General features: G+C 37.3%; 1 protein-coding gene across 4 annotated transcripts in view; it reads left to right on the forward strand.

Moving 5' to 3' along the window:
* The window catches only part of VMP1 (vacuole membrane protein 1), a 115,002-nt gene that overhangs the window by 51,531 nt on the left and 37,979 nt on the right, over positions 1-25,492 (forward strand). For all 4 annotated transcript variants that reach the window (XM_090292605.1, XM_090292607.1, XM_090292609.1 and 1 more), the window contains exon 7: positions 1,259-1,390. In XM_090292605.1, coding sequence (XP_090148731.1) covers positions 1,259-1,390 — 132 coding nt within the window. The remainder of the gene's footprint in view (positions 1-1,258; positions 1,391-25,492) is intronic.

Genomic DNA, 25,492 nt, shown 5'->3' on the forward strand with positions numbered 1-25,492 from the left:
TCTTTTAAAATTTGTTATTGAAACTGGATTGCTTGTCAAGTTTAGTTTCCCACAGCCTGGATTTTACTGATTGTATTCCAGTTGGTGTAATTTAGATATGTTTCTATGTTCCCTGCATTTTCTGTGAGTCTTGTGTATTTCTATCATAGGGTGCAGTAGTGTCTGATTGTCTTTTGTGTGTGTGATATTAGCACCATTATTACATAAGTTCATTACTTTATTAGGGGTTATAAAATGGGGTATTCCAATTACATCATTTTTTCCTTTAGTTATTGACTATCACCAAGCTTTCTTGGTTAGCAAAGTATGGTTTGTGTTTTATTCCTTTATCAGTCTCTGTACATGTCTCTTCTCCTGCCCTTCTCTCTGTGTTTGACTGACTACAGCAGTTCACTTGGAGATCCCTGATTCCACACATAACACAATGTTTGAATTTGATAATGTTCCTTGGGAATTCTTGTCAAGGCATTTCTAGGCGCAGCCATAGGACAGAGCAAACAGAAAAGCCTAAAGTCGCTTGAGAACTAGCAAATGCCTTTTTCATTCACTGTGACTCAGGACAGAGAAGAACGGCTCAAAAATGAGAATTACCCTAGAGACTCTGTGTCTCTTGCACTATTACCTAAGCTGTATTTGAGCCATGTAAGTTTAAACCAAATTTCTGATTATTTTACCTTTGTTTTCACCCTTATATCCTAAGTTGGTCGAAAAAATTTTCTCTTCAAAAACAAGAATCCAGAAAGAGACTAAAACATGAGTCACTCAATGTCCTGAGGAAATACAAACATTTTTCCTGTGGTGAAAATTTATCCATCCCAGTGTTGAGTTTTCAAGGGGCTTCCTGACCACAATTTGTTAAAAGTTTTAACTCAGCACAAAAAAAGTTCTGCTGGCATTAAAGCAACATCCTAAATACCAGGAGATTTCCTAGAAAATATTTGTCTCATTATTATACTAATGAATGCCCATTACCAAATTACTTGAATATTTGAAAGGGGGGGCGGCTGACAAAAATAATAGGCTATCAGCAGAAACGCTGCAGTACACCAGGGATGGACAGTTTTATGTCTATTATCTTGCCCAGCATGACATAGGTTGGTATTAGGGCCAGGATTCAAACTCACATTCCCCTGATTATGTATTAGTATATGCTCTTCTCCCTAATGTTTTTGGTAATATAGAAAATACATGGATTTGATGTGTTTAGTGCAACTGTGTTGAGAACCATCTCACGTGAGTATTTTGGTTTTTCACACAGGGAGTTGGCACAGCAATCGGGGAGCTGCCTCCGTATTTTATGGCCAGAGCAGCCCGGCTCTCAGGTGCTGACCCAGATGATGAGGAGTATCAGGAATTCGAAGAGATGCTGGAACATGCAGAGAATGCACAAGTAAGAACAGTGGGAAAAAAAGAATAATTATTCCTAAAGGGCTTATGATCAAGGTGGAATTGTTATAAGTTACTGTGAAGAGGAAAACTGCCAATGTCCAGACACAATGATACATGGTTTGGGGTAGAATACGCAGAATTCTAAGGTGAAATGTAAAGTGTTTACAGTCTTGATCTTAGAATAGAGAAATATAGATTCCACAAGACAACTCGGATTCAGCTAAAACACCTGGCCAGAAAACCACGGTAAATTCATGTTGCCAGTGAGGTGAAGGAGCTGAAACGTTCTTTGTTCTTCATGTGTCTGTAAGTACAGTAAGTCCTCATTGACCGTTGTCAGGAGGTTCTGCGACTTTAAACAAAATGACTCACGATGAAACGATGTTGTTCGAGGCCCTGCTGTGGTACCAAGCAGACCACCGAATAAATAAGGGGGACAAATAGGCCGAGAGTCCCAAACAGGAGGACTTCCAAATTAATATTTTTGAAATAACATCAACACAGTTTACCGTGTTTAGATGAAATTATTTGGCAACTCCCAATTAAGAAAGAACAATTAAGAGAGGTACCCTTTATCAGTGAGGGGGAAAGGGCTTTTTACATTTGAGCAGAAACTGTATATCAACCTGTATTTTAATGTTACAAAACAGGTGTTTTAGTGTCTGCAGGAAAATTCCTAAGAATATTATTAACTGAGACTCCAGATTTGTTCATTAATCTGTGGTGTTTGAAAAACAGTTTCATTGTCATGTTTGTAAGTACGTATGGCCACGTAAGTGTGCACACATTTTTTTGAGAAATGAGTTCATACTTTTTTTCCCAGTGGAATCTGAGACCCAAAAACCATTACCATGGTGGGGGGATAGGGGGTTGGAAACCCATTTCAATGATAGATGAACTTTTTAAAAAAGTTAACCAAGAATAGTTACAGTTTTTTATTGAAAACAATATGACTTTAGAACATCTAACTATAAAGCAAGGAACCAAAGCGTTACGGACATCTGCTCTGCATGGCAAGTTGTCCGTGTATCTGCTTTGCCTGCCTTACCTGTCAGCGGCACCGTCCACCTCTCTCACATCATAACGCTTATATTAAGGGTAAAAAGTATTTCTAATAGAGACAACTTTTAATTATTTTTAATGCTTTTTAAATTCCAGTATCCAATTTGACCCTGTGTGCACTCTGAGATGGTGTGGAAAATGTACCTTTCCTTAAATTTTATAGAAAACTGCAGATCAGGAAGTCGTTACCTCCCTAATTTTACAGGCCTAGAAGCAGAGCTCAAAGCAGAGCTCCGAATGCCAGCTCCATGCAAGCCAAGCCCATCCGTAGGCACAGATGGCTGAGCAGCCCCACTTCTGACAACTGACACCTCTGTCATGTGCGGCACTAATTACTGTATGTCATTGAACACCTTAAAAACTCCTTTTTGCACCTGTGTACGGTCAGCAAGTTGAAGTAGAAAAAGTCTAGCATGGCTTGTAGCTTTAAAGTTTTATGCTGTGGCTTGGGTGCCAAACAGGTATAAGTCCTGTTCTCTGTTAAGCCAACCAAGGAACTATGATTATTTTCCATGTTTAAAGCTATTTGCTTTGAAATTAGCGCTCTTTTCGTTTGCATAGTGTCTTCAATCTCTTCCCTCCCTTCCACCAGCTCTGTAAAGCTCCTGTCAATATCACCTTCCGCTTGGTAACAACTATGAAATACCTAATATCAGTTACATATTTTTCTCTTGGCCTCCTCACTTGAGTCCCCCTGCTCCCACTCCAGTCTGCACGCGGGTTTCTCTTGGCCTCTGCACCATTGCTTGTCTCTTCGTTTGGGTCCCTTGTCTCAGTCTTTGATGACTTACTCTTGGATGAGTAGATGGAAAATTCTGAAAATGGTGTTTTCATCATTCATACCTAATCAGTTAACTCAATATAGAGTTCTAAATTGAAAATTGTTTTTCTAACTTAGCTTGGAAGGCATCGCTCAGTCATCTTCAGGCTTCTAGTGTTGAAGCTGATGGGGCAAATGCCCTGCTGAGCTCTCTTGGTAGGGTTTTTTCCCTCTAGAAGCTTTTTTAGATTCATTATTTGAGGTAGGGGTTGTTCGTTTTTTTGTTTGTTTTGTTTTGTTATTTTTAATTCTGCTAGGCACTCAGGAAATTTGCCAGTCCACAGTCCATCAGTTCTTATATATTTTTTTTATGTGTCAATCTGTCCTCTTTAGTCTCTAGTCTTATTTTTTGGAATTCTTATTATTTTGATGTTGGACCTCCCAACACCCACCATTTTAATTTTTTTAAATCATATTGCTCCTAATATTTATCTCTTTTTCCTTTGTATGGAATTTCTTCAACTTTTTCTTCTAACTCTAATATTAAAATGTTTTTCCACTCTCAAATATTTTATTTCAAAAAGCAATTGGCATTATATTTCCAAGAAATGGTTTATCTTCTCTTTTTGAAGGTATTTCATTTCTTTAAGTTTTCTATTGCTCCAGGTATTGGTTTTTTTCCTTTGCCTGTTTAATTTCTGGTTGAAAGCTTCCGCAAAGCCTGCTGATTCTTGAATAAGACACATAAAGCCGAATGGAAGCTGTATGTGGGGAGGCAAGTGTGGGAGTGGCAGCCTTTTTTATTTATTGAAACCTCCATGTGTCAGTTCCTGCAGATCTTTCTTTTGGGATAGTTCAGTTTCAGTGGTCATGGATACTCAGTTTATTGCCCGGAGAATATAAAGCTTGCAGCAGACATTCTAAAGTGAGGCTGTGGAAGGAGAGTTAAGAGTTCTCCATTTAACATGTCAGTTTTCATTTAACCTGCTTTGTGATCATTCTGTGGATACCTGCACAAACATGTCCTAAGCCCAGAACCTCTGGTTCCGTTTGTCTAGAGACTATATATTTGATATCTTCTCTGGGGCTAAGGAAGGAGGATATCTGGCCACGCTAAAGCAGGAGTGGGCCCTGGGAGTCCACTTTTTATACACCCTCCTGGTTCCAGCCCTAACTCGGTCTCTTCTGCAGTTCCGCTGAAGATCATTTCTGGAATTCAGTAGCGCAAAGCTTGGCTTCTCTTCCATCTCTTCCACTGCAGGCTCTCATGTAGAATCTTTTCTTCCATTGACCCTGTCTTCATTTATTAATGCTAGTTTCACCAAAGAGAGAGTTCATGTTTCTATTTTCTATATTTTAGAGTTATTATTAAGATAGGGGGTGGGGATGTTACAGTTCTTTGGTAACAAACAACCCCAGTATTAAGCAGTAAAACAGCAAAGGTCATTTATATTGCACACAGATATGCAATTTGGACAAATGGCATGGCTGTAAATTGGAGGATCTACATCCAGGGTGGTTTACTCCCATGACTGACAAGTTCATTCTGGCTGGTAGCTTGAAGTTTGGCTGCGCTATTATTTTTGGACCCCAAGTTACTATGTACGGGGCTTCTTGGACTTTCTCATATTGTGACACCGGCGTTCCCAGAACACGTGCTCTGAAAGAACCTAGGTGGAGCTGCGAGGTTTCTTTGTAACATAACCTCCTAAATCCCAGTTCTTTGCCACTTTGTGTTGGCTGAGGAGATCACTAAAGCCAGCTCAGATTCAGAGAGTGGAATTAAACTACACCTCTCAATGAGAGGACTACGCAAGAATTTGCAACCATCTTTAATCTACAATAGGGCAAAGGTCTTACTTATTCCATCATCTGGAAATGGGAAACTTTCTGCCCTGGCTGGTGTGGCTCAGTGAATTGAGTGCCGGTCTGCGAACCAAAGGGTCACAGGTTTGATTCCCAGTCAGGGCACACGCCTGGGTCGTGGGTGTATGTGAGAGGCAACCATACATTGATAGTTCTCTCCCTCTTTTTCTCCCTCTTTTCCCCTCTAAAAAAAAAAAATAATAATAAAATAAATCTTTTAAAAAAAGAAACGGGAAACTTTCTGTAGTATCATTTTTAATAGGATAAAACATTGACAAACCAGAACTTCTCTATAGGAGTGGACTGAGGTGATAAATGATCTTAAAATCATGTAATTTGAGAAACTCTTGGAAAGAATTTAGACAGTTCCTTAAAAAGATGATGTGATAAGCATGTGAAATAGGCAGAAAGCTGTCTTTCCTGTGGTGAGAGGATGCACTCATACTGAAAACTACAGAGGTTTTGTCTTAGAATTGATGGATAAACGTTGTCCGAGGTCCACATTGACTCAATATAAAAAAGAAACTTTCTATTGATTTTAATTGTATACAAATAATATTGCTATTTTAAAAAGAATGAGTGCTTGTCTCTCTAGGTGCTTTTTCATGGACTCATGCATAGCACTCCTTGTACTGGATAGAACATCTGCTGGGTGACTCATTTCATTATTTGCAATTTTTTGGTTCTGGGATTATAAACAATACATTCTGTAAACTAATTTCCATCCCAAAGCTCTACTTCCAGAAACTAAGATATTCTAGAATTTTATGAAGTAAATTATACTTCATTTTATACATATAATTTGAGCTCTTAAAGATTTTAGAGTCTTAGAGACTCTTAATCTATATCTACTGTTGGGGTAATAATCTTTTTTGTTCATCTGTATGACTCTCATAATTTTAGTTACTTTTTGGCTAGATCTTTTCTAATTCTGCTATTTTTTGAGTTGTGGAAACAAGACTGCACAGAAAACTTCTGAAGATTATGAGGTTTGGCTCTTTTCATCCTCTAAAGCCAATAATTATAATCACTATTTTCGGTTAAACTAATATTTCTTACTCTCTAATTTCATATTTATTTATTGAAAAATTAAGTAGCAAAGTATGCCCATTCTGTTTCATGTTATTTAGTCAGAAACTATATACTCTTTATGAACATTTTATTTAAAATCTTCATTTAGTTCTTGTTGGTGTGGCTCAGTGGATTGAGCACTGGCCTGCAAACTGAAAGGTCACCAGTTCGATTCCCTGTCAGGGAACCTGTGGGGTTGTGGGCAGGTCCCTGGTTTGGGGCATGGATCTCTGCATTAATGGTTCTCTTGCTCATCAGTGTTTCTTTCCTTCTTTTTCTCCCTCCCTTCCCCTCTCTCTAGAAATAAATAAATGCAATCTTTAGAAAAAAAAAACCAAACTTAAAAATCTTCATCCAAAATTGCAACTATATGTTTTGTCAGCTGATTATGCAAACTAGAAAATAACTAACTGAAATAATATATTAAAATAGTAACTCGTCCCTAACAATTTTGTGATCTTCCCCATTAATTTTCTTTCTAAGATTAAAAAAGAAAAATCTATGTATGAGGCACTTTAACAAAGTGCCGTAGAACAACCATGAAAGAGAAGATATTTTTCCAGTTGTAAATAGGAAACACACTCAGGAACACACACCTCGTGCATTTCAGAGCCAACACTCAACCCCAATCAATTTTCTGACTTCAGGATTAGTGCTCTGCTTACCATACCAAAATGTAGCAATATTTTCATCCAGGTAAATGCAGTAAAAAATAAAGAACTGATTTAAAATGTTTCCTTTCTCCTATATTTGATTTGAATTTTCCTTTTTTATTGCCTTTTATGCATTTTTACCACTTTCTACCCATTTTGTGGCTTGCATAGATTTCAGTATATGTGCATATGATTATCCCTACATTCTTTCTCCAGGTTTAGAAAAGGGGTTAGCTTCAATTATTTTACAGTTGGAGGGGGTAGAGGAACAATAGTCGGGGAAGGGACTGTTGCCCTGTTTTCCACATTATAAATTATCTCGGAGAGCACTAATGTTTTAATTCCTTATTCAAATTAGAGTTCTTTGCTGTGGCTTGGCAAAATTTAAGTTTGTTTGCTCTAGCTAACACTATCTACTATTACTGTACCCAAACAAGATCTATTATATCTCAGTTGTTTTGATACACTGTTGTGATACAGTATATAGGCTTTGATTTTAAAGGTTTTTCACAATGGAAATAAATTTAACAATTTAAGAAGAATTTTTGTAATTTTATTTTTAAATCAGCTATCTTAAAAACATTTTTTGTGTTTTCAGTAACAAATTTGTCTTAGACTCTCTGCTTCTGTTACATTTTCTAGATTTGCATATTTTTTAATTACACAAGTGCTTCTAGTAATAAGATTGAAACATTCTGGAAATGTTAAAAGTAAGAAGTAAAAACCCACACATTTCCTCCCCAAAGCAGGATAATAATTCCCTAATTCTAAGCTTTCTTTGCATATATAACTTTTTAAATTAAAAACTAGGATCATACCATACATATTAGGCTCAAGTTCTTTTTTCCACATATAATAGACATTTGATACTGATTTTAAGGTTATGCTCTTATTATGAAGTGACACAGCTCACTGTAAACGACTGGTAAATATATGTATACTTAAAAATAATCTCTCCATCCTTCGGTCTTTTTCTCTGTAAATATTTATAAGAGTGAGTCATATTCTATTTATTGTTTTGTGACTTGTTTTGAATATAAAATCATCCTGTGAACATTTTTTCAGGGTCATCAAATATTTTCTACATGATTGCTTTCTATAACAACTTTCTGATTACAAAAGTATGCTTCTTGTAATGTTGAAAACACAGATAAACAAAGACTTTAACTGGTTCATTTACCAATTTTTTGTTTAATATAGTTTTATTTATTTTTTATTGATTCACAATTTTAAGGAGATCCCTTTTGTCATATGCTATCAGTATTTTTTTTTCATATTGTTTATTGTATGTTTTATTTTGCTTTTTGAATAAAGTTTACTTTTTTTTTCTTTTTTATATCAATATCTAGACTTTTTTTTTTGGAGTAGTCCCTAAAATTATCTTCCTGAACCCTTACAATTATCTAGTAAATATTCACCTGTATTTTCTTTTAGTATTTTTATGACTTTGCTCTTTTACTGTTAAATCTGTAATCTCTTACAATATTTTACCTATCATATAATGCAGGAATCTAACTTTCTGTTTTTGGGGTAATTAGCTATTTTCCTGGTGATTTTAATGTTAGTTTGACTAACATTTTATTGTTATAAATTGCATATTATATTTTTGTAAATAGTTTTTAACGGTATTTTAAAAGGTATTGGGTTTTTATTTATTTGAAAACTACAACTTTACTGACACCTTTTTTTTTTTTTAGAGAGAGAGGAAAGGAGAAAGAGAGGGAGAGAAAGATCACTGTGTGGTTGCCTCTCACTCGTGCCCCTAACTGGGGACCTGACGTGCAACCTAGTAATGTGCCCTGACTGGGAATCGAACCAGCGACACTTGGCTCGCAGGCCGATGCTCAATCCACTGAGCCACGCAGCCAGGGCAACTGACACCTTTTTAGTTAGATGTTACTGATGGTGATTTAAAAGTTCTTACAGTAATCAGTTTTTCACAAGGATCCAAAACTTTATGACTTTGGTGTTAGAACTTCCTCATTGATACACATATTCTGTAAAACCCATCGATTTGAGTTTTACAGAAAAGTTGGGTCAACAGTAGCTAAAACATCAAATTAAGTAAAGTGAGTAATTATGTTGGATATTTGAATTTTAAGATTGGCCTAAGACTCAGGTAGAAAAATGTGTTTTTTTATCCCTTTTGGTAGAATAAGTTTATCAGCAGGAAAACTGAAAAAATACTTGGCTCTCATTGCTTTACCATGTGCTCTCCAACTAGGTTAAAGGGTGTATATGCTTTTACTAGGAAGTGAGTACTAGGTAACAATTTTAAAGCTAAGTATTTGTTTCAGTTCCAGTTTTGACTGGCGGTTGAATTGCATACTATAGATTTTTTTTTTGGGGGGGGGTGATTATTAACACATTTATTTGAATTCTGATTCCTATGGTACCTAATTTATTTTCAGGAGTCCAGTGTTGAGATCAGGCAGTATTTTTCCACCAAGCTGACTTCCTTTTGCTCTTGGCTTTGTATCATGTTTTCACTTTATGTCTGTGGGAGATAGACATAAGTGAATGTAGCTTCCTATGACCTTGAGCAATTCTAGTATCGTTTGTAAAAGTTAGGTCATCTCACTCCCGCCTGCCTCCCTTATCTAGTCATTCTTCAAGGCCTATTGATTCTATGTTCACAGTGTCTTCATATCTGCCCTCTCCTTTCTCTTCCCACTACTAGTTCAGACTTTATCACTAGTTCTCTAAACATTTCCAGTGACTTCTAATAGGGCTCCTCTTTACTAGTCTTTTTTTCCTATCTATTCCCACACAGAGGAAATAAAAACTTTAAAAACAATTTTTTTTTTCTGAAAAACACCTCTGATCATAGAACTTTGCTGCTCAAAAATAGTCCCAATCCCTGGAAATTGTCTCTTGCTTTATCTTTCTTGTGTACGTACCATTTTCTATCTCTTAAAACTTTATGGACTTTTCTTATCTCTCCCAGGATTCTGTAAGCCCCTTAAGGGGAGGCCACAAAAATGTGTGCATTTTCAACAGTGTCTGCCTGGTCTTGCACATTCTACTCATGAGGTGTAGATATTTGAATAAACTAAGAAATATCAAGTAAGAGAGAAAATGTAGTATTACGTGGAACATATTCACCCAATATTACTCCACTGCAAAGTAAAACGTGGAAGTGCAGTGAACACAAGATAATTTACGTAAGAAAGATTGAACAACTTTGCATTTTTTAGTTTAATAGTCATCTGAGAGCAACATAGAAGATAACATAGAAGCCCTAAGCCCTGGCTGGTATGGCTCAGTGGTTTGAGCACCGGGCTGTGAACTGAAGGGTTTCCGGTTCGATTCTCAGTCAGGGCACGTGCTTGGGTTGTGGGCCAGGTCCCCAGTTGGGGGCGTGTGAGAGGCAACCAATCTCTCTCACAACAGTATTTCTCTCACTGCAATTGTGTTTCTCTCCCTCTCTGTCTCCCTCCTTTCCCCTCTCTCTAAAAGTAAATAAAATCTTAAAAAAAAAAAAAAAAGATAACATAGAAGACTTCGTATGGAGTGACTTACTTTTTAATTCACATTAAGTAAAACAGCATTTGTAAAATTCTATACTTTAGAAACAGATGAAGGTTATTGTGGTAACTTGATTATTCTTTAAGCTGCATAACCAGAGAAAAAGGAAAATTAAAGACACTAGGAATAAAAGTTTGAAAAATAAAGAAACTTATTTGCCTGATGTACCCTAAAAGATTAGGGCAGCCAGTATTATTGAAGTAATGGAGAGTGGGATCATGGGGGTGACTTTGGTTTTTGGTGTTTAAAGCCAACACAATGAAGTTGAAATGTTGTACATATTTACTTGGAAGAGTGTGGTTTGAATAAATGTGCTTTCCTAAGTGACACCTGTCCAGATGACTGAGCTCCTTGGATCCATTTTTACAAAATGTTGGGTTGCTGACTGTGTGAAACTGTTTCTTATTATTCCTATCAATATAGGAAATTGAGAATGAAGTCACATAAGAAGTTGAAAAAGATTTTAAACTTCAGCTTTTAAAAAATGCACACTTTTTCCCTCCATATTTATATTGACTAGCTTCCTTTCTGTTGACTATAATTCATAAGTCTTTTAGGTTAAGTAGTCCCTCAAAGGCTTTTTTATAGTTTCCTCATTTTTTAATTGAATATATTGTGGTGACATTGGTTAATAAAATTATGTAGGTTTCAGGCGTACAGTTCTATAACACATCATCTGTGTATAGTATTGTGCGTCTACCACCCCAGCTTTTCTCCTGCCGTCACCATTTTTCTTCCTTTACCCTCTTAACCTCCCACACCCTACTTTCCCTCTAGTAATCACCATACTGTTCTCTGTATCTGTGAGTCTGCTTCTATTTTGTTAGTTTATTTTTTTCATTAGACTCCACATAGAAGCGAAATCATATGGTACTTGTCTTTCTCTGACTGGCTTATTTCACTTAGCTCACTACTCTCCAGGTCCATCTGTGCTGTCACAAAGGGTAAGATTTCCTTCTTGTTTATGGCCAAGTAGTATTCCGTTGTGTAAAATGGACTACAGCTTTTATATCAGCTCATCTCCTGATGGACACTTGGACTGCTTCCAAATCTTGGCTCGTGTAAATAATGCAGCAATGAACATAGGGATGCATATATTCTTTGTCTTTTTTTTTTTTAAAGATTTTACTTATTAATTTTTATAAGAAGGAAGGGAAAAAGAGAGAGAGAAACATCAATGTGTGGTTGCAACTGGGGACCTGACCTGCAACCCAGGCATGTGCCCTGACTGGGAATAGAACCAGCAACGCTTTGGTTCACAGGCTGGTGCACAATCCACTGAGCCACAGCAGCCAGGGCTGGATGCATAGTTAGTGTTTTGGGTATCTTCGGATATATTCCTAAAAGTGGAATTGCTGGGTCTCTAGGCAATTCCACTTTTAAGTTTTTGAGGTAACTCCATACTGCTTTCCATAGTGGTTGCACCAGTCTGCATTCCCACCAACAGTGCACAAAGATTTCCTTTTCTCCACATCCTCGCCAAAACCTGTTTGTTGATTTATTGATAATAACCATTCAGACAGGTGTGAGGTGATAGCTCACTGTGGTTATTTGCATTTCTCTGATAATTAGTGACACTGAACATCTTTTCATATGTTGGCCATCTGTATGTCCTCTTTGGAGAACTGTGTTATTTAGGTCTTTTGCCTATTTTTATTTACTTATTTTTTTAAACTGATTTTTTTTTTTTTTTTTTTTAGATTTTATTTATTTATTTTTAGAGAGAGGGGAAAGGAGAGAGGAAGACGGGGAGAGAAACATCAATGTGTGATTGCCTCTCGTGCACCCCCTACTGGGGACCTGACCTGCAACCCAGCCATGTGCCCTGAATGGGAATCTAACCTGCGACACTTTGGTTCTCAGGCCAGTGCTCACTCAGTTCACTGAGCCACACAAGCCAGGGCCTTTTGCCTGTTTTTAAATTGGATTGTTTGAGGGGAGCGGGGCTTCTTTTGGGGGGGTATTGAGTTTTATGTTTTTAATAAATTTTAGATATTAACTCCTTATCAGATATGTCATTGATAAATATGTTCTCCCATTCAGCAGGTTGTCCTTTCATTTTGTTGATTACGTTTTTCTGTACAAAAGCTTTTTAGTTTGATGTAGTCCCATTTGTTTTTTTTTCTTTTGTTTTCCTTCCTCAAGGAGATACTGTATATCAGAAAAAATATTGCTACAAGATAAGTCCTAGATTTTACTGCCTATGTTTTCTTCTCTGATATCTGTGGTTTTAAGTCCAACATTTAAGTCTTTAATCTATTTTGAGTCTATTGTATATGGGTGAAAGAAGGTGGTCTGGTTTCTTTTTTTTCCCCCATGAATCTGTCCAGTTTTCCCAACACCATTTATTGAATAGACTTTCTTTACCCCATCATATGCTGTTGCCTCTTTTGTCAAATATTAATTGACCATAAAGGTGTGAATTTATTTCTGGGCTCTAAATTCTCTTCCATTTATCTAACTGTCTACTTTTATGCCAATATCATGCTGCTTTGATTAATATTATTCCTATCAGTATAGGAAATTGAGAATTAAGTCAGAAATAAGAAACTGAAATTTCTTAAAACTTCATGTGAAAGAATGCAATTTTTTTCCTCCATACTTATATTGACTAACTTGTCTTTCTCTTGAGTATAATTCATGGGTCTGTTGGTTAAATATAGCCTCAACGACTGTTTTATAGTTCCTGGATTTAATCTTATATTAAAGGAGTATTTTTTAGCTTCTGTGTAGGGCTGTGGTATATGATTTATTGAAGCTAAATCCCCAAATTAAATTTAAATACTAATATCTTTTAGCTTACTAGTCTGTATTTAAGGCTGCAGAATGTTTTATGCTTAATAGAATTTTTATCCTGTTTAGAAGTTTCAAGTCATTTACATTATTTTATTAGTGAAAACACACAATACCACAAAAAACTTGTCCATTGTAATGGCAGTTCTCATTCTTATGGCAAGTGTTTTCTTTTCATGCTTCACCCAGTGAACATCCTCCTAGTACAAGGGGATAATTAAAGGTTCTTTTGCCTTTCTTTTGATGATAGAATGTGTGTTTGATCCTTTGCGTTTAGAGACTATGGGAAAGCATTTAATAATGATTATTTATACACTCACTTAAGTGCTTCAACGTTTCTTTGATGCTATTCTCTGTTAAGCACATTTTCCTATGAAGTGTTTGTAGCTGCCCACACCGTATCAATGCCTGCTGGTTTTTCCCCTTGTGAAGTATCTCCCTTTACATATGGAGATTTGTGAAAGAGTTCATGGTGTGGATGATCTGAAACCCAACAGGGCTCATTTTCATATAATTTGGTGCCATGTGAAGACTCTGGGTGTCAGTTGTTTCTGGGACCTGTTTTTGACTCTGTCGAACCTTTACTGGCTGTGGTTTGTCTGGCCATCACATGACTTCTCTGAAAATTCCCCCTCCCCTTCATTTCCAGTAAACTGCTTGAGTAGGAGTGAGTCAGAGTGAAACCAGCTTCCCTGTAACCACAGGGCTTGTTAAAGAATTTGTCAACGTGGACTCTGGAGGGTTTGCGTTAGGCTTTGCTGTAGCTGCTATGGTTTGTGTGGCGTCAGGAGTCCCACAGAAAAGCTTCCTGCTCTCCTGGTCTCTTGCTTGTTTGCAAAGGGTTAAACTGATAAACTTTGCCAGTGAACGTTAGAGACACATGTTAAACACATTTCTTTATCATTTAAAGGCCATGTCAGAGCTACCGAGGCTTATTGTAGTTTCTCTTTTCGGAATCAACCAACCACACCAAACAACAGTTAGTTTTTTGAAAAGGCAGGCTTTTTCTTCTTTCAGTGCCGGCTCATGGTTTTACCAAAAAGTACCATCAAGATTAAGCCATTTTAATTGGTCTCTTTTCAAGGATTCTGTTTCAGAATTATTGAATAACTAGCAGAGTTCACTTTGGTACATAAAGGTCACCTACTTGCATTTAGTCTGCAGTGCAGTCCATGAACGAAGCCACGGGCCCGGGTCGGCAGGAGCTGAGCCGGGCGGTTGAGGACGGGACATTGTGGACGCCACTCACTCGCAGGGTCTCCAGGAGTCCGCGGCAGCTGAATCGCACATAACACACAGTCGTCATCTCTACACATACTTAGCATGATTTATGGTGGAATTCTTAATGCCTCATTTTATTTGCTTTCTTGGGAAGCTTTATTTTAAACTCTTCTCACCACCCCACGTCAAGACTTTTCATCTTTCCCTGTTTTGTGACTCTTCTTTATTTTGAACCCATTCTTATAATAGTTCATTACCTAACGGAGCAGGAAGGAGGGCTCTAACCTGATGCAAGCTGCTGGCTCAGTGGCGTCTACTGTTGTGCATTACTGAGGCCGGTTGTTCTTACCTGGGCATTTCTGTATTTACCATGTCATCCAAGCAGTCTTTTATTTAAGTTCAATGAATACTTTTAAATCCAGCCTCCTAAAAATCATTTTTATTCTGCTTAATTTTTTTTGTAACAAAATAAATGTAGAGGAAATAATATAGTAAAGAATACAGGAAAGAATACAGAGTAGTGGAAGCTTAAAATTGTTTATATTCTAGCCATGCTCACCTACTCTCATGACCAAATTAAAATAGAAAAAAGTTATTTTGATGAAGAAGCAATTCTAATTGAAATGATTTTTAAACGAAAACAAAAAAGAGGGTGATATAGCCTGATCATTAACAAGGCACAGTAAATAATAAATGTTTGTTTTTCTTCTCAGTTTACTTTGGCACTGGAACAGAATATAGTTTTGGTTTATGTCTGCTTTTTCTTTCCATTTGCACACCTGCTTTCAGGTGGTAAGGATTAGGTTACCTTTGTTAAACTAATTTAAAGATTTTTTTTTCAGGTTTATGTTTCGAACACCTTTTGTAAAAAAAAAAAAATGCCTTTAGAAAGGCCCCTTTCATTGAAACTTGGACCAACAAAGTATGTATGCTGTGATCTTGCTCATGAGTTTGCAAATCAGTTAACACACTAAATACCAACCCACATTCTCTTATAAGTGCTGAGTGCTCCCAGGGGTCCTGGCCCAAGATCAGAGTTTCATGGATGGCAAGATTACTGTCACGCTCATTTCATACTACAAAAGGCGTCTTTGTTTCTAATTAGCCTCGGTGTGTGTTTTGTCGTATTAGGTCTGTAGTTTTCTCTTGCTGAATATTTAAGGAAATTTCCCTTGGTAGAGCGTCCCTCCCATTCCCGTGTGTTGTCCTTACAACGTAAAAACACGAGCTGCTGTGCTTTTAAACTAAAGGGCTATGCAGAGAGGTGAGGAAGTGGACATGCTAATTAATCCAGTGCTCCTCTCAAAAGTAGGCGTGTGCGCTAGATCTTGGGTCCCTTTTCCTGATATGAATCTGTCTCAGTTAATTTATCAAGACTTGTAAAAATTTGTATTTTTACTGTTTCTTGAGGTAATGACTTTAGAAAATTCATAGCATATTATTTAAAACAGTGCTTCCATTTGTTTAAATTTGCCTCTCACTCTAGTACTGCAAGATTTTTTAACACTTCCCCTTCACTCTTTTGATAACTTCATAGATTTCAGCCTTTCTAGAGAAGGTAACCATTTACTTTTTATTTCTATCAGCCTCCAAACACTTGGAGCACGTCAATATTTTTTTCAGAAATTGTATATAATTATATTTTTCTTAGTTATATCTTTTGAAGTTATCAAAATCCAGGGCCAGGCTATACTTACATTTTTCAGATTTTTACAACTACAGTCCTGTTTGGCAATGAGTTTTGTTAATGTTTTTTAATAAATTGTTTACTTCAGTAAACTGTTTACTTGGGAGACTACTTCCATTTCCCTTTGTATCTTAAAACTTTTATAACTCATCATTTTATATTTAAATAAGTTTTCTCTAAATGTTATTTTATTCTTGTCCACACTGAAATTTACCTGCCATTTTCTTCTTACTTAAGTTTACATGATTTTTCAATTTATTTCCGTAACTTTGGCACTTATTTCAAGTGTAGATTTGGAACTTAAACTCTCTGCTCCTTTTTCTAGAGCTATTTATAAATTTATTAAGTAGAATTGGTTCTTTCCTGGGAAAGGAGCCCACTATTTACATTTATCATAACAGAGAAGATTCCATTCATCGTTATCCTTTGTTTTCAGTCTCTTAAGTTTCCCGTCTCTGATAGTTTTATAAATTCCATACTGACTTAGTTTTTATAGCTTTGGACATTTAAGTCAAATCCATCTAAACCATTTTTTCTTTTTTCTTTTTTTATTCACCCACAGAATAGTATTATTATTTTACATACATAGCAGATTATCATGTGCTTTTTGTTTTTTAGATTCCAGTCTGAATCTGGAAATAAATGTTATTCACGACTTACTTGAAACCAAAATACAATAAGTTATAAAGTGCTAAAAATGAGAGATGATTCCTCCCTTCCCTCCCAGCATCAACTGAGATTTGGTAAATACCCTTTCTGGTGAGACAGAAGGAGATCACATGAGGAGATAGCTGGCTTCAGACCGGAAAAAGAGAAGAAAAGAAAATTTCATTACTTGTATGTGTCATTTCTAATAAATCTTGGATACTCGGACTTTTTCCCTGAGTGTCTAGAGCACTGTTGTTCTTGGGCTGCAGAGTCCATTCTTAGTTTCAAGGAGAGGCTAGGCAGGAACCAATAGGAGTAGATGCCTACTGCCCAGGAGTTACCTACCACTGGGCTTCTTTTCCAAAGGGAGAGAGAGACACACAGAGGAAAAGGAAGCAGCAGGTACTAGTCAGTTTTAATGCTAGTGACTTGGACTTTAATTTCATTTTATATTTTATTGATTTTTAGAGAGAGACATCAATTTGTTGTTCTACTTAATTTATGCATTTATTGGTTGATTCTTATATGTGCCCCAACTGGGAATTGAACCCACAACCTTGGCGTATTGGGTCAATGCTCTAACCAACTGAACTATCTGGCCAGGGCTTTATTTTTAATTTGATTGGACTATGAAGAGGAGGAAAGTACTATATGCTTATCCAAACTTCCAGAAATACCTCTCTATTTTTTTATCTGAAAATGTTAACAAATATTGATGATCAGCCCTGAGAAAGCCTCCTAAAACCTTACTTTTTCCATATCTTCTTTCCTTCTAGAGTACCCAAAAGATATTTTATATTCAATAGATTATTTATGAGTTTTAAGATTATAGTGAGATGACCATTACTGGCATAAATAACTAAAATTTTCCTCTTTTTTTTCCTGGAGACAAGAATATGTTGATTAAGAACAAGAATTTAGGAACACTTTGCAAAGTATGTGACTATCTGACCATTATGCTGTATACCTGAAACTAATACAAAATAATACGGAATGTAAACTATAATTGAAAAATAAAAATTTTAAATACAGAACTGGCTTTCAGGAATAATAATCCCATCCATTTCTACCCTCTTGTGATGGAAGGTTTAGTAAACTAATTGGTGGCACTGCAAGGCAGATTTGATAAACTATCAATTCTTAAAGCATATCCTTTCCTTCCTTCCTTCCTTCCTTTTTTTCTTCCTTCCTTCCTTCCTTCCTTCCTTCCTTCCTTCCTTCCTTCCTTCCTTCTTTATAACTTACTTCCTCCCTTGATATTACATGTTGCTTTTCTCCTTTTGATATTAAAAACAAACCCTGGCTGGTTAGCTCAGTTGGTTGGAGTGTTTCTGTACACTGAAAGATTGAGGGTTCAATCCTGGGGCAGGGCACATACCTAGGTTGCAGATTCAGTCCTGGTTGGGGTGCATATGGGAGGCAATTGATCTATGTTTCTCCCTCTCTGCCTCTCTCTCTCTCCCTCTCTCTCTCTCAAATCAGGTAAGGATTAAAAGAAAATTCATATTAAAAAATAAAATTCTGGCCCTGGCTGGTGTGGCTCAGTGGGTTGAGTGCCGGCCTGCAAACTGAAAGGTCGCTGGTTTGATTCCCGGTCAGGGCACATGCCTGGGTTGCCGGGCCTGCAAGAGGCGGCCAGTTGTTTCTCTCTCACACGCATGGATGTTTCTCTCCCTCTCTTTCTTTCTCCTTTCCCCTCTTTCTGAAAATAAATAAATAAAATCTTTTTAAAAAAATTCTGACAAGGTATTTTATTTTATTTGCTCTCAGGCTTTTTAATCTTTTGACAGTAGGTACTATAACTTCACTCTAAACGATTTTGTCCCATAATCAGTTTTGTCTCTTACTTATCATGGTGATAGGTATTAGCACCGTCTTATAGAAAAGATGGAGAAAGTGGCTTGGAGAAGTTTGAAGACAGTGTAATCTGTGCTCTATCATAATTTTGATGTCACAGGGGTTCTGTACAATTGGTGTTTGTGTTGTATCTGTGAGCACGTTCCTTTTTTTGTTTGTTTTTCATGCTCTCCCTTGCCTTGTAGGTTTCCTGAGCTCTTCCTCATCCCTCACCCCTTCTCCCTACCAGCGCAGCCCACCGCCTGCGCGCACACACTAGGTTATTTATTTCTCTCTCAAGGGAAAAAACTGGCTGTAACCCTCTTTCACTAAATTCTTAGCCCGGCTTATTCCCTCACCTCCTTTAGGATTTTAATCAAATGTCACCTTTTCTGTCAGGCCTTCTCTGACCATCCTATTTAAAAACTACGCCTTCCCAGCCACCCCATTTTACAGTTTTTCTCTCCTCTGCATGAGTGTCTAGGTTGTTACCAGTTTGATTCGCTGTTGTATCCCCTGCTCCTGCGATCGTGTTTGGCGTGTAATAAACACAAGATAAATGGTTGATGAATGAGTGGTTGTGTAACAGAACCCCTGGGCTGCTCCGATTGAAACAGAACCCACGGGCTGTTTAGTTAGGGGCCCGATTGCCCGCCGCCAGAATCATAACTCTGAATACCAGAGTTTGGTGAAAAGAAAAAGAATTGTTTATTTACACAAAGTCTTGCCTCCCCCTCCCAGACCTGGCCAGTCTTACGGAAGTCAGAAACACCGTTTCCCCACTTCCTAGGCACAGTTCAGCTTTACCAGTAGCTGCCAATCACTCAGTTCTGATTGGGGAGGTCCTTTCTGTGCTGTGGTGCCCTCCAGCTCTCAATGCAGGACCGCCTGATTCTCAGCCTCCTTGCAAACTGCCTTCTTCCTGCAAACCACGTGGATCTCCTCTCCTTCTCAAAACCACCTGGCAAGAGCCTCTTCTTAAAGCCGCCTGGAGATCCCTTCTCCAAGCCAGATGGAGGGAGCCCACAAGAGCCAGAGAGTGAGGGCGTGAGGGCCAGAGAGAGCCTGAGAGAGAGCCTCCTAGAGCCAGAGCCAGCCCAAAATGTCCGCAGCTCCTTCCCTCTTCCACCCTGCCTCCTCTCCCCCTGCGTCCTCTCACGCAGTGGGTGTTGCAAACAGTTCTGATCATTCACAGAACCCACGTAGGCTCTGTCTGCTTCTTCTGTAGCAGCCCACAGTCCAAGATCCCTCCCATCTTCCTGAGTCTTGGAAGTGAAGCGGATCTTTGCAACAATGTATCCAGCCACTAGCTCCAGGCATGCAAGGGCATCCTGAAAGCTGCTTCCTGCTCCCTATCTCCCAGCCGCAAACTCTGGGGTTTGTTTTTCGACTCCCCTGTTTCTGTAACAGTTGGACCACGGTGTCCTCATCTTTGTATTTTAATTACCTTGCGTATAGTAGTTACCAGCTTTATCTCGTTGAATTTAATAGCTCTTAAATAAGAATTCTGGTTTTCAGAAAAGATTATGCCTTCTACAATTCTGTGAACAAAAAAAAAACATATAAATTGTTTTTTTATAACTTGGTATTTAAAATAGTTAAAGCTTTTCTTTTCCTCTTGTTTGCATGTTTGAATTTTCTTAATTTTCATGTGTTTTGAGTTATCAAGGTTACCCGTGAATACCATCTGTAGCAGAGGAAATTCCTTTAGATTTTTTCAGTTGAAATTTATTATTAATTGGCAACATGGAAGCAATATTAAGAGTTATCTATGTCACAATCACTTTTGAAAAATGTTTGGCACTATCTACTAAAGTTAAACATACAGATACTCTATGATACAGCACGTCCATGTGAAAATGTATGCCTAACAGAAAGATGTGCCAAAAGACTTGGATGAGAATGTTCATAGCAGCACTGTGCATAATAGCCCCAAACTGGAAGCAACCCTAATGTTCACCAACAGTAGAGTAAGTAAATTGTGGCATATTCATACAGTGGAATACTATACAGCAACAGCAAGAAATTCATAATTGCTACGTGCCATAAGCATGGATGAATCACGTGGACATAACGTGGAGCCACAGAATCCAGACATAAAAGAGGACCTGCTGTTTAATTCCATTTATGTAAAGTTCAAAAATAGGCACGCTACATCTGTGGCAATGCAAGTCAATGACAGTGTGCATTTTGGGGGAAGGAGTAATTACCGGGAGTGCCCCCAGTGGGGCTTCTGGGGCTCTGGTAATGTTCTATGTCTGGGTCTTGGTGGTAGTTACATGGGTGTGTTCCTCGTAAAGTTTCATCAAGACGTATATTTTAGATTTGTATACCTTACTGTGTATTTGTTGTGCCTTAGTTAAAAGAATGTTTTTACTGCCCTCCCCCAGAGTATATTTGATAACAAATACATCATTAAATGCAGACATCCATTTAATCCTGATTTTGACCCAGATACAACTGATAGTCTCTTATTTTGAGCACAACTCTCTGAAATGTGTGTAGTTTACAGATTATATATTCCTTACGTATACTTTTATGTGGAAAATCTTACCATTATTATGTAATTTTTGAAAGGTTTTATGTGGAGGAAATGCTGTAGAGACTACTACAGGCACAACTGCTTTTACGTCAGTGACTTTGAGGTCTTTATTTTTACTGTATTCCATAATACAAAATACATTGATTATATTTAACAATGCAGAGTTCATGCATGTGTGACTAAAAAAAAAATGTTTCATGAAACAGTATTTACTTCTATCATATATTGATCTCACATTTTTATTCTACTTATTAAAAAACATACCATTTGTAACATACTATATTTTCACAATATGCAGCCTAATAAAACTGCACTAAATAATAGAAATATATGAATATGAACAGGAACAAAATCTGAAGTTTTCTGTCCAGATTTCTAGATGGATCTGGTTTCTTTAGTACTTGTTAAATTTAGCTAGCTGCCGAAATAAGTGTTTCTTACATTTCAGGGAATTTGCAAGATCTTTCCTTGTGTTTATTTTTAAACATGCCTTACTGATTTTGATTGATGTATGATCAGATTTTTATATTTTTATATAGAATCTTTTCCCTTTTTAGAAAGAGAAAAGACAGTCTTTATTTTATGTTCTATTTAATTTATTTTTTAAACTTTTTATTGAGGTAACTTTGGTTAATAACATTATGTAATTTTCAGGCGTACAACATAATTTACTATCTGTATACACGGTAGCATGCTCACCAGCAAAAAGTCTAGTTTTCCTCTATCACCATATATTTAAACCTCTTTATCCATTTTGCCCTACGCCCTTCCCCTCTGGCAATCACAATCTGTTGTCTATATCTGTGAATTTGTTTTTGTTTGTTTTGTTTGTTCATGTGTTACTTTTTTCTTTTGTATTCCACGTGAGTGAAATCACATTTTTTGTCCTTTTTCTTCTGACTTATTTCACATAGCCTATTACTACCTCAAGATCTGTCCATGTTATTGCAAATGGCAATATTTTATCTTTTTTATGGCTGAGTACCAGTCCATTGTGTATATATGCCATATCTTCTTTATTCTGTTATCCATCGCTGGACAGTTCAGTTGTTTTCATATCTTTGCTATTGTAAATAGTGTTGCACTAAACATAGGGGTACATACACCTTTTTGAATTAGCGTTTTCATATTTTTTGGATAAATACTCAGAAAAAGAATTGTGGGATCGTATGGTAGATCTATTAAGCTCTGAGGCACTTCCATATTGTTTTTTCCATAGTGGCTGCATCAATTTACATTTTAATCAATAGTGTACAAGGGTTCCTTTTTCTCCACATCTTCTCCAACATTTATTTTTTAATATATTTTATTGATTATGCTATTACAGTTGTCCCAGTTTTCTCCTCTTTGCCCCAGTCTTCCGAGTTCCCCAATTCCCTGCAGCAACAACCCCTCACCCCCACACCCTGGCCGCTTAGCTCATGTCCATAGTTTGCGCATATAAGTTCTTCGGTTTCACATTTCCTATACAATTCTTAACTTCCTCTTGTCTATTTTGTACCTACCAATTTATACTTCTTAACCCACTACCTTTCCCCCATTCTCCCTCTCCCCCTCCCAGTTGATCTCCATATCTATGATTCTGTTCCTGTTCTGGTCATTTGCTTGGTTTGTTTTTTGTAGATTCAGTTGTTGATAGTTGTGAGTTTGTTGCCATTTTAATGTTCATAGTTCTTTTTCTTAAATAAGTCCCTTTAACATTTCATGTAATAAGGGCTTGGTGATGATGAACTTCTTTAGCTTTACCTTGTCTGGGAAGCACTTTACCTGCTCTTCCATTCTAAATGATAGCTTTGCTGGATAGAGTAGTCTTGGTTGTAGGTCCTTGCCTTTCATTACTTTGAATACTTCTTCCCAGTCCCTTCTAGCCTGCAAAGTTTCTTTTGAGAAATCAGCTGATAGTCTTATGGGAACTTCTTTGCAGGTAACTCTCTTCTTTTCTCTTGCTGCCTTTAAGAGTCTCTCTTTATCTTTAACCTTTGGCATTTTAACTATGATGTGTCTTGGTGTGGTCTCTTTGGGTCCAACTTGTTTGTCATTCTCTGTGCTTCCTGGCCTTATATGTCTGTTTCCCTCACCAAATTAGGGAAGTTTTCTTTCATTATTTTTTCAAATAAGTTTTCAATTTCTTGCTCTTACTCTTCTTCTAACATCTGTATGATTCGGATATTGGTATGTTTGGAGATGTCTCAGACGCTTCTTATTCTATCCTCATTTTTTAAAATTCTTTTTTCTTCTTTCTTTTCAGACTGAATGCTTTTTTTCTTCCTTATGTTCCAAATCATTTATTTGATTCACAGTTTCATCCTCTCTACTGTTGGTTCCCTGTAGATTTTTTTGTTTGTTTCACTTAATGTAATCTTCATTTCTGTCTGCGTCTTTTTTATGCTGTTGCCATGCTTCATGGGTTCTTTGAGCATCCTGATAACCAGTGTTTTGAACTCTGCATCTGATAGGTTGACTGTCTCCATTTTGTTTAATTCTTTTTCTGGTGTTTTGTTCTGTTCTTTCTTTTGGGCCATATTTCTTCGTCTTCTCAATTTGGCAGCCTCACTGTGCTTTTTTCTGTGTATTAGGTAGAGCTGCTTTAACTCCCTGTCTTAGTAGCATGGCCTATTATAGAAGAGCAGATCTGTAAATTGTATGGGGTGGAGCCTTAGGTGATCACCAGGGTGGGGCAACCCATTTCACTACTTTGTGGCTCTGTGTGGAGGGAGGGCTTGGAGAGGGGACAGTGCCACTGTCTGGCTTCTGGAGGTTTGCCTGGGAGGAAGCTGTCTCCCAGTGCTCACCCTGTTTACAGTCACTTAACTTTCTCCCTGTATGTCACTGGTGTCCTTCCAGCTGTTGCCCTGGTGCTGAATCCCAGAGCGGGTAGGTCGGTATAAGTCCTAAGTCTGTGCGGGGCCTTTAAGAGTAGTCTCCTGCTAATCTAGCAGTTTCTTCCACTGCCCCAACCCCCACTGGTTTTTACAGCCAGAAATCATGGGAATTTATCTTCCTCGCACTGGAACCCTGGGCTGCTGGCTGGTCTGGTTTGGGACTGGGTTCCCTTGGTCCCAAGGTGTCCCTCCCTATTTTTATCTACCACACATGAATGTGGGACTGTCTGTTCCGCTGCTTCTCCATGCCACTCCCATGGCTCCACCTCTATCTGCGTCTCTGCATCTCCTACCCATCTGGGTGAATGTGGCTTCTTTAAATCCTTGGTTGTCAGACTACCATAATGTTCAATTTCCTGTAGGTTCTGGGTGGTTTTTGTTTTGTAGGCTAGTTGTAATTTTCTCTGTAGTTGTGCAGGAAGCCAACGTTTGTTTACCTTTGCCTGCACCTTGACTGGAATTTTCCAACACTTATTATTTCTTGTCTTTTTTTGTAATAGCTATTCAAACTGGTGTAAGGTGATATCTCTTTGGTGTTTTGATTTCCCTGATAATTAGTGATGTTGGACATCTTCTCATGTGCTTATTTGCTGTCTATATGTTTTCCTTGGAAAAACGTCTATTCAGACCCTCCACCCGTTTTTTAATCAGGTTGTTTGGGTTTTGCTGTTGTTGTTGAGTCGTAGAAGTTCTTTATATAGTTTGGATATTAACCCCTTGTGGGAAATATCATTTGCAAATATCTTCTCCCATTTCTTTGGTTGCTTTTTCATTCTATTTTATTTTTAATGTGCCAGAGAAAAGAAAACCATAGTCCCATTTTTAGAAGGTGACAAAGGCAAACAATAGACTCTTCTACCCAGAGAACCCCAATACTCTTTTTATAATCATTGTCTTTAACTCTCTAAGAAGTTAATATACTGGCCAGGATATGAAGAAGTAAGACAACTGTTTGCTTATTACACATTGGAGTACATAGATTTCTCATTTTTGTCATTTACAGTCGTGATTTAGCCACATCTGTGAACTAGTTTGTACCATTAGTTCCTTGTTATTTTTAACTGCTATTTTTTTGAAATTGAGATATAATTGACATATAACATTGCATGAGTTTTAGATATACAACATAATGATTTGACCTACATATATATTGAAAAATGATTACCATGATTTTTTGTTAATGTCTATCACCACACAGTTGTAATTTTGTTTTCTTGTGATGGGAGCTATTAAGATCTCCTCCCTTAGCAACTTTCAAATATACAATACAGTATTGTTAACTACAGTCAATATACTATACATCACACCCCTAAAGCTTACTTGTCTTATAACTGGAAATTTGTACCTTTTGACCACCTTTGCCCATTTTGCCCACCCCCCATTTCCCTGCCACTTGCAACCAACAATCTGTTCTCCATATCTATTACTTTGGGCTTTTATTTCCCCAAGATTCTATATAGCTTATCTTTATAACGGTCTCTTAAGTTTATAGCAACTTATGTTCAGATACATTCTAAAGCTCTACATTGTTATGTTCTTTTAAAATTATTTGTT

Source organism: Furipterus horrens, unplaced genomic scaffold, assembly GCF_987537825.1.
Source record: "Furipterus horrens unplaced genomic scaffold, mFurHor1.1.pri manual_scaffold_11, whole genome shotgun sequence".
In the NCBI taxonomy this organism is placed as follows: domain Eukaryota; kingdom Metazoa; phylum Chordata; class Mammalia; order Chiroptera; family Furipteridae; genus Furipterus; species Furipterus horrens.